At 27.3% G+C, this 10,551-nt stretch overlaps 1 protein-coding gene across 1 annotated transcript in view; it reads right to left on the bottom strand.

Annotated features, from left to right (window-relative positions):
* LOC107436812 (ring finger protein murashka) overlaps positions 1 to 10,551 on the bottom strand; it is a 34,589-nt gene that overhangs the window by 15,937 nt on the left and 8,101 nt on the right. The window contains exons 4-7 of the mRNA XM_071185368.1: positions 9,160 to 9,353; positions 6,329 to 6,369; positions 5,513 to 5,540; positions 3,565 to 3,637 (exon numbers count right to left, since the gene is read on the bottom strand). Coding sequence (XP_071041469.1) covers positions 3,565 to 3,637; positions 5,513 to 5,540; positions 6,329 to 6,369; positions 9,160 to 9,353 — 336 coding nt within the window. The remainder of the gene's footprint in view (positions 1 to 3,564; positions 3,638 to 5,512; positions 5,541 to 6,328; positions 6,370 to 9,159; positions 9,354 to 10,551) is intronic.

The raw sequence follows: 10,551 nt of genomic DNA on the forward strand, positions 1-10,551 counted from the left end.
AATGAAAAAATTGTATTACTCTTACCTACAATACAATATCATCATACAAAATGGGATAAATATATAAGGTAAGGTAAATATGTAAAATAAATCAAATTTTTAAAGAAATTCTGCTAATATAGACCTCCCTGCAAGTTCTAGATTGTTTCCTTTACATGGCAGAATTTTCTCCCGATAAAATGAAATAAAATAAACATTTCATTTAGATATACTATTAGATATCTCATTAGATATGATTAGATTTTGTTATTTTATGACCGTTGCTGAACAGCCGACCCAATTTTGGGTTTATGACTACTAATACTCAACTCTGTAGTCTTGTTATTTTGAACCAATCCAGAAGACGAGGTAACTCTTAGATCAGTACCTCCAGAGGAGGTACTGATCTAGCATGGAGGACTTTGTGACTCGACAGATTTAACGTGCACCGGTCACCATTTAATTCACGGGGAGTGTTCGGCCGACGGGGATCGAACCCACTCTCTCTTAGACATGGGCCCGGTGTCCTACTAACCAGGCTATCCCAGTCCCGTTTGATTGCATTACAGGGTTGCCACAGAAAAAAATGAACAAAATAGTTGCTTCTAGTAGCCTAAAGCATGAAAATAGTCGCCTAAATAAAAACAATTTTTTTCAATAATATGACTAAAATTTTATCAAATGACTTCATTGTAATCCATTTAGTCAAGTTGACGGCCAATACGATAATTTTTAAATTAACGTTAGTGCTCTAACACTAAATTTTTATAGAAAAAAAAATTTGTATATTTGCAGAACATTAAATAATTTTAAATGCTAGAATTAATGCATCATAGTATCGTATTAAAAATTGGATTCTTTAAAATCAGGCAGAGTTTAGTAGCAATAACCGTTGAAAAGGCGACTGAGAAACAAAATAGACTCACAATGGAATCTGTGCAAATTGAGAGCATTAAAAAGTGATGACTCAAATTTGCAATTCAATATTTTTTTATTTTTCAATAAAAAAAATTCATTATGTTAAGAAGCTACCACAGGCTGCAGGTTGTCAATCCAATTTATGCTAAAAAAAAAACATTGCTAGTAGCACAGAAAAGTCTCCCAATAGTCTCCTTTTCCTGAAAATAGTTGCTCTTATAGCCTTTTCAGGCAAAAAAAGTTGCCATAGTTGCCTCAGGTCAAAAATAGTTGCATATAGTTACCCATTGCAACCCTGCTAACATGAATTTAAATACAAAACACTAAACTTCAATGCGGGAAAAATAAAGAATATATATATTTTCAACATATGATAATTATATGATGATTATGATAATTATATGAACTTAAAAACAGCTAAAACCTAATAAAATGTAAATAAATATATATATATAAAAGGAGAGCTCATCATGCAAAATGGAACAACTTTTTATATATATGATATAATGAACTACAAATAAAATTTATGTTTGCAAGAAATTTAATCACAAAATACAATCCATGCATTGTCTAGGTAGAAAGAACAGATTAAAAAAAATTTTTCACCACATACGAGTTTAATTTTTTTATGAGTTTTAGGCATCTTCTCAACGCCAAAACACTCCAAATAAATTTTGATTTAAATGTAAAAATCTGGCCAAATTAAAAACTTTTTTTTACAAGCCTAAAATAACCCATACATTTAAGATATAAAATAACCTATACATTCAACATATAAAATAACCTATACAGATAATCTGTAAATATACAGCAAGATAATATTTACAGCTTAAAATTAAAGCTTTACTTTAAGTTTGAGACAGTCAAACTGAGGTAAATTTATTCTCTTTAGTCAAAGAACTTAAAATAACATATTTAAAATTTTTTTAAAATTTAGAATTGTTCGGATTTTAGCATTGGTTATCCTTTATTGTTCACATGTTTCTCACTTTTGCAAAAGTGAAACAACTCTCATAAAAATTACAAAACATGCTACATAAAGATTAACCGAATACAAAACAATAGAAGGTAACTAGAAAGATTCTGGTAAACGTCTACTGGATTTTAAATTTTCCAATGGAGTTAGATTCTATGTTAAAGGCATTTATATAAGAAAAGGTATTGGAATATATTAACCTGAAATATCAATTTAACCATTCGAAATAAATATTTATTAATTATCATGACAGTATAATTAAACACACTTGTATGGTATGTAAAAGTGCTAGTGAGTATTGAATAATATGCTAACAGACATTTAAAAAAAAAAAAAAAAAAAAAAAAAAAAAAANGGAGGACCAGTGCCATCAAGTTGATTAATTAGCTGTGAACAAATAAACAACATATATAAGCATTCAAAAAGTTTTTACATCTCAGATATTAAGGAAACAAATAAGGGGTATAATTCTTGAGAAGGAAAAAAATTTCAGATATGACTTCTTTTCCTAATGTTTCCAAGTTAAATTTAAACAGAAGATAGTAATAACACAATTTTCTCACTAGAATATCACTTAAAAATTCTTTGACATCATTATTTTAAATTTTTATTTATTTTTTAATTTCATTTTTTAATTTTTGGTATCATTTAAATATTTAGAGGCTCGTGTAATAATACATTCTGACAAGAAATCAGAAAAAAAGTTTGAGAAAAGGATGTGCAACAAAAAATAAATTGAAAGAATATACTTGAAATATGTTTAAATTATCATAGAACAATAGAAAGTTAGCAAAAAGGCTTAGATTGTAGTTGAAATTATTAAAAAACATAACACACATAACATTTTCACAACAAAATGTTACTTAAAAACTGTTTCTAAAAATGTACAAAATTACCAGTAGATTTTGCAATATGTAAGAGAAAAAAAGCAGTGAAAGTTTCCTGAAATAGTGGTGACATTGTTAACTTCTTTTTTAATATAATGGGGGATTTGTGAGCTCAGGCAAAAGTCCACAACTACAAGAAAATGATCTCTATTCTACTTCACTAAGAGATTGACTTTTAATCAAAAAGCTTTAATTAAATAGGAGAAACAAGAGTTCAAAATTTAGATAAGTCTCTCCTATTTGCATAAATACTAAATCTACTAATTAAAATATTTGTTCTAAAGTCTAAAGAAAAATAGACTTTTTGGCTGAATAAAAGTATCACCCAATTTTGAAAAACTTTTTGGCACCTGCCAACTGCAATGAAGGCTTTTTTTTTTCCTTCATATACAGGTTAAGATTTCTTTTTGTAAACATTATATCATATCAGCAGCTTATTTTCTATTCTACTTTGAAAAACAATAGCTAAAAAGAGAAATATACCCATCCTTTTATTTCCAAATTGATTTCATTGATTTTTGTACTTGTGGCATATTTTTTTAAAAATATTCTGCAGTTATGCCTAACTTTTCAACTCAAAATATATTAGATTAGAAAACCTTTATACATACCATTAGAATTCAAACACAATTTTTTTTTTTTTAAAAAATGTAAAGCTCCTTTTTATTTTAAGACCAAACAAATAATTATTTTCTTGATTATTTAGGTATTATAGTTTATTTCCAGAATTTTCCAGACTGATAAAATTATCCCTGTACTGTAGCCACCCTACTGTTGTCACCAGTTAAGAAAAACATAACTTACTTGAGTAATAATTGCATTCCAGCCTCCTCTTCCCCATGCATAATCACCAGGGTTGCTGTGAAGATTTAGGAAACTAAAAAGTAAAATTAAAATACACAATTTATACTTTATTTAAAAAAAAAAAAAAGACACACACGCAAGACCAATACATTTAATTATTATAACATCATCTGATTAGAAGAGAGGTTATTAAAAAAAAGTATTAATTCTTAAAAGGTGAGTTTGAAGTTGTGGATATTAAGTTTAACAGAACAGCGATTCTGCTTACATGTTATAATGCATCAAATATTGAAAAATCCCTAGATGAAATATGAAAAATAAGTAACAATGCGTCTTCTGAGACACGTAACTCTTCAGCATGGAAAAAACATAGACCACAAGCAGATTTATGTAAGTAAACTTAGAACCAAACTTCAAATACATAAAAAAAAAAATTCTTCTTTATTAATAGCTGAAGGAGAGAATTATTATCAGTATTAAATTAAATCATTGTTTTTTCTTGATGCAGACACTTGATAAGTTTTGACAATAATATAACTTTTTTTTATTTGCAACTCCTTGTTTTGTTAATCAATAGATTAATATGAATATTAATAGATGGATAAAGCAGTTTAGAATTTATATTTTGAAAAGGGACCTGCTTTTAGTAAAATTGGACATGGAAGTCCCGGGTCTTAAGGGCCAAAGACTAATAGCCTATTGAATTTCAATTTTCTATGATACTGGTGGGTGGTATCAGCGATCTCAAGCTCAAAAATTTCCGTTATGAAGTACTGGTTAAGGTGGCAATATGTTATTTTTACCAATAAGATGCTGGACTGTCATTTTGCTCAAAAATCATATTCTTAAATCACTGAAGATTTTTGCATGAGATATCCAAATGCAGTGCCCTGTGGCAGAATTTCTTCGGGCTTCCTGCGACAAATCTCTCTAGCACTAATATCTTTTCTGCAAGATACTTTTAATAATAACAAATATATATATATATATTAAATTTAAAGTACAATTAAAGCTTAGCTCTTACAAATAAAAAAACCTACTTTGATAAAATAAATTGCATTTAAATTTGTATTAAATTCTAATACTATGGGCGATATTCTTTGTAGGAGAAAAAAAGCGAATTACTTTCTTTTTCACATTTTTTAATCGCAGTAAAAAAAAAAATAGACGATGAAATCACATGAATCGGACTCTTTAATAAGGGGGTTACTCAAATGCGTGTTATGTTTCGAGAGTCGGTTTTTGTAATAAACATCATATTAAGAATATCGGATTTTAAAAACTACTCAAAAATCAACATCAATAACTGTCAAAAATACAATCCGAAATACTTATGATTTACGAAACCAACGTCTTTTACTTCCCTTAAAAGAAAAATCTTTCTGCAAGAATTTGGTAACTTTCTGCGACAATGTCACTGTGATTCTGCCACTGGGATGCAGTGAAACTCAATAATTTAAGCTGAAACAAAGTTTTGTGTTTGCTAACTAAAAGCACTACCAAAAATTTGCTAAGATGAAAACAAACATTATAGTTGCCATTTCTAACTTATTATTACCATGCCAAGCAAGGTCTCCCAAATTTGGTAAAATGAACTTACTTTGACAACTGTAAAAGATGACATTTTAGCATTTGTTGTAGCACCTAAATTTTGTTTGTCAAGCCAAAAATAATCAACAATTAAATAACCAACATTTTAACTAATTTCTGTGATAGCTAAGTTTCTTTTTTAATTCCCAAACATTTATTTTTGAAAAGAGCTAAACTTTGATCAGCTAATTTTTGTTTCTAAAAAAATGAAATCCATTATCTTTGCAGTAAAATATCGACAGTTCAAAAATATTTTTACGAATTTGCAAAAATTACAATATTTAGCGATTATACATTGATTTTGTAGACCTATTTTTTAATATACATTTAGACAAGTACAAAGAAAAAAAGAACTTACACAGGAAAACTTGCATTTGGAACTAAACCTGAAAATTGAAAATAATATAAGGTTTTTTAAAGGAAAAAAAAATAAATTGAATTTTTAAATCAGAAATAAAAAGCAATTAAAAGTTGGAATCACAAAATAAGAATGCTTTAAAAGGAAATCCCGTCTTATAAACTCCACAATATTTTTTACTACTTATGAAATGTACAATAGAATATTAATAAGACTTATCTTTTGGTACAATAAACTTATTTTTTGAAACATTTCTATTTTTGGTACAATATGAAATTTATTTAAATTTAGACAATTGTTATAAAACTTGCTAAACAAATTGTATTTGTAATTTTAAGTTTCGACTTAAACCATATGAAACCAAACATTTAACTTTTCCAGCAAATTGATACACATGAGACATAATGCAATTTGATACAAGATACACTTACTGATACTTTCGGTTGCTGTAATAATATGAAGCATTAAGTTTTAAATTTTTATTTTAGGAGAAACAAGGAACACATGATCTAGATAACAATTTAAAAGACAAACATGGTTTATAGTTATCTTCTAATTAAAATTAAATTTTTAATACTTTTTATTAACAGGGTAGCTGTTGTTAAATGGAGAGGGGGGGGGAGGACAACATTAGGTAGAAAACTACATTAATTTACTATAAGTTTCTATCCAAAATATATTTAATAATGTAGATAATATTAACAGTGACAAAATAACATGCTTTGTTTAAAAGAATGCGCTATATTCAATAGATTATTAGAAAATTACTATTTTAAGAGTATTAAAATCAAAATAGTTTTTAATGAAAGAACATACCTGTATTTTCTGACAATGTAGTGACTAAATGATGTAAAAACCTGAAACAAAAAGTGGAAATTAATATTATTCTTAATTGAACATTAATTTAAAACTACAAAAGTAAACCATTTGAAATTGCAAGTTTTGAAAAAGAGGCTGACTTAATTTTAGCCATCTTTATTTTAACATAAAGCATGTGATTCTTTTAAGAGTGTTCAGAAATGCTGGTGGTAAATATGGAGAAATAAATTTCAGCTAAAATAAGAAATGCCAGAGATAATTTAAAACAGTTTTTACAGTCATAAATTTTTTATTTCCCTACAAGTTCTGTATTCTCTAATCAACATATCAAAAGGATTTTAATTACAAAAGAAAAAAATTCATGATGAGTCCTCTAATTAATCCTTTAAACTTGTACACAAATAATTCACTAGATTCCAGATAATTAATTTAATATTATTCAAATAATCAAACGACCAATGAAAATAAAGCTTGAAACAAGCTTCAAAAACATCACACTTTAAAGAAAGTTTTTTTTTACACAGCTCCCAAGAGAAATCAAGTAACAATGGCGAACACAATCGGAAAAATTCAAATTATTAAAAATACAATTCCACTTTTATAATACAACTCTATATTGATCACCAACTTGTCATTGTATTTTAAATTAAAAGCAATACAATATATACAATTTCACTTCTGGAGCTGATAGCTTGATCTAAAAATCATTGTACCTTAAAACATTTTTAAAAATAATTATAAAATGGAAAAGACTGTAATATTTATTTGAAACTTTTAGTGAAAGAACAGAATAAACTGCAACACTCTTCATAAGACAAAATTTAAATATAGTTTAAAGAAAATATATCTAATATAAAATATCTCTTGTTTAAATAATACTTATAGTCTGTCACACTCACATGTAAAATAAATCAGCGTGCTTTTGCACTATTTAAAAAATAAACATACAATATTTTACTTAAAATAAAAACATTTTTTTTCACTATAAAACATTTCTAAAATATCACATTTGATTCGAAGAAAAAAATTAACAAATTCTTTTATTACACCTGATAAAGGATAATGGGATGCAAAACCACCAAAAATGTGTTTAATTATTTGAATTGTCCTTGTCCACCAAAATATTACTAATTAAGAGATATTAATAATAAAAACAAAACATTAGTTAAAACTCTTTTACTTCTTTTTTATGATATACTTTTGAACATTTCTCTACCTATTTTTCTTCTCTCGACGGAAATCTGCATGATATAAGTAATAATTTACATATCTTTTTCTTGATTACGATAAATAAAATATAAGTGGTCTTTTCTTGTGAAATTATTCAATTGAATTTTAAATTAAAATGTGTATAAAATTAAATTGCAGTGATTAGAAAAAATAATAATATTCTAAAAACAGAGACTTACCCTTCTGCTCTGTTTCTACCATTAACATATCCACGAGATGTAGAAGCTTGTCTCCTAGTAAGCAGACACGTTTAAGTTATTCACGACTAAAAATCATTCCAGATTGGTTAAAACCATCCGGTTTTTCGTTTTTGTTTTTTTTAAAAGCATCGACAAACACATTTTTGGCAATTTACAATCTTATTTATTCATAGGAATACTATTGAGTGAGGTTTTAATATTGATATATTTTATTTTAAAAAAATGCTAAACAAATTATATAATTTTTTTTAAACAATTGTTATTGATATATATATATCTTTCAATGCATATAATATTCCCCACAAACAAATATACTTAAAAATAACCCATCCCCTAAATTAATTGCAGTTACATTGACACATTAGCCTGATTGCGAAGATCTTATAGGATATGAAAACCCAGAATACAATCACTCAAGATATATTCTCTGATAAGGCTAAATCAATTAATTTAACATAAATAACAATAAAAATCAAATATATAATGATATAAAAAATATATAAGAGGAATAATAATAATATTAAAAAAAATCATTCAGTACCTACATTATACTTACTAAATAAAATAGAGATCACACAATTATTTCTTTAGAAAAAAGTTTCTGTTGATTCAACTGTAATAGGGATAAATGGAAAAGGAAAAGAAAATGCGACTAAGAGGAAACCCAAGTTGGAATATCAAATTATGAAGTAATTTTAATTTAAAATATATCTCCGAACAAGGAAAAGAACTGTTAATAAAATATTAAATTTAATTAAATATTTAACATATATTTATATTATATTGTTATAAATTACAATAAAATATTAACATTTTATTGATTTAGTATCATTTTCAAATTTCAATAATCATAGATACAATCGGTGATTTATTTCATGTGTCTTAGAAAAATAAACAGAATTTGAAAATACAGGCTTAAAACTAAATTCCCATTTTTTTTAAAAAGAAGAGAATGGATCCTGCCTATCAACTACAAATTAACTTTTTAGAATCAATTTAGAAAATGTTACAAAAATATCAATGTCATGTAATTAAAAATTACAAATAATACCACATATTATGTGAAGAATTTCAACAAACCATTTAAAATAAATATGAATTTAACATGATCAAACCTTGTATAACATATAATTTGTCTATAGAAAGAACTCCTCTTGCCAAGTCTACGGCTGTCTTCTACTATGTAAACAGAAAATAAAACACTTTTCAAAAAGGGGAGATACTTTCTCCCTGATTCTTTTTCTTTTGCTGAGCCAAGCAAAAACCCTACATAAAATAGTTAAATCTTGTAACCATAATCACTGCCACAGCTAAAGGCGAATTGTCAGGGGAGTTCTGTACATAGACAGAATATATATATTTATAACAATGATAATAATAAAATAGAAACATCCTCACCCTTCTGTTCTGGTTCTGGCATTATCATAATCTTGTTGCCTACGATTAGGGTTCCTACTGAATCTGGGTCGTCTAGAAGGTCCTGGGCGGGATGCATTATATCTTCCTTCCCTTCCTGTTTCTTGAGTTTGACTCCCACCAGGAAAATGACTGGAATCTTCAGGTCTTCGCATGTAATTTAGCATATTCCATAACTGAACAACAAAAAAAAATTGTTTCAGTACACCAGTATATTATGTGTGTTATTGTTGCCGACAAACTTGCCAAAAGAACCACCAGTGATACTGAGAGATTTGACTATTCTATCAGCTTCTTTCAGTACATAAATTATAAGTATATTTAGCATTCATGTGTATTCTGTATATTAAAACAGACACAGATATAATTTGCTTTTTTTTCCTGTCTTTGTCTACCACTGGTATGGTCAAAGGTGCCCGAAGAAGACAGATCTGACCAAACTTCTGTCTCATGACTCATTAGCGAACATTTGTAACGTACTATCTTTTAATCTAGGAGCAGGGTCATCCCTACATGTACCAAGTGCATGATCAATCTTGCTTCTCCCATTCATATACTTGCAATATTTTTTGCTTGATATTTCCAGGGATCAAACAATCATGAATTTGATGTAGTTGGTGATCAGGGTTGTCAAAGTTTAAGACAGAATGAATTGATTCCCGGTTTAAACCATCCTGTCCAAAACCCTTTATTCAAAATATGTCAAAATTTCAACAAAAAAAAAAATTGTTAAAAATAAAAGGTTAATTTTTGAACAAGAAACAAAATGAAGACAGTTCCTGTTTATTAAAAAAAGTCTATGTTTATCTATTATATATAATTCTCTTACGTGGCTCCCAAATTTTGGCTGTATTTCTTTTCTGCTGGTGGCAGTTTTCATTTTGTACAACTAAATAAGATTCTTTTCACAACACTTAATTATTTACTTTATTTTCTTCATATATACAGAGAACAGTCGGCAAATAATTCTGTTAGGTTAAAAAATATTTCACTAAAAAAAGAACGAATTGTAAAAGAAATAAAAATAAACAACTTAAAAAATATAAATGCTGTTGCCAGCCATAGAATTTTTTGAAAGTTAACTTAGCAACATAAATCAAAATGACATAGAAGCGCAACTAGATCAAAATTATGATACCTGAGCGCTTAACGTAACAAATCCTTCAATTCTATAAGTGTTGTATCGCCAAATGCCCAGATTAACTATTATGTTTTTAAAGAAATTCTATAAAAAGTTTTAAATAAAAAAACTTCTATCCAGCTACTTCTACAACTGCTTCTTGAGGAACTTGGCTCATTGATTAAAAATATTGTTTTAATTTTACTGTACTAACTTTACTTCTACTTACATTATTGCTATGACCCTCTTTCATT

The sequence above is a fragment of the Parasteatoda tepidariorum genome, chromosome 9, assembly GCF_043381705.1.
Source record: "Parasteatoda tepidariorum isolate YZ-2023 chromosome 9, CAS_Ptep_4.0, whole genome shotgun sequence".
NCBI classification, from domain to species: Eukaryota; Metazoa; Arthropoda; class Arachnida; order Araneae; family Theridiidae; genus Parasteatoda; species Parasteatoda tepidariorum.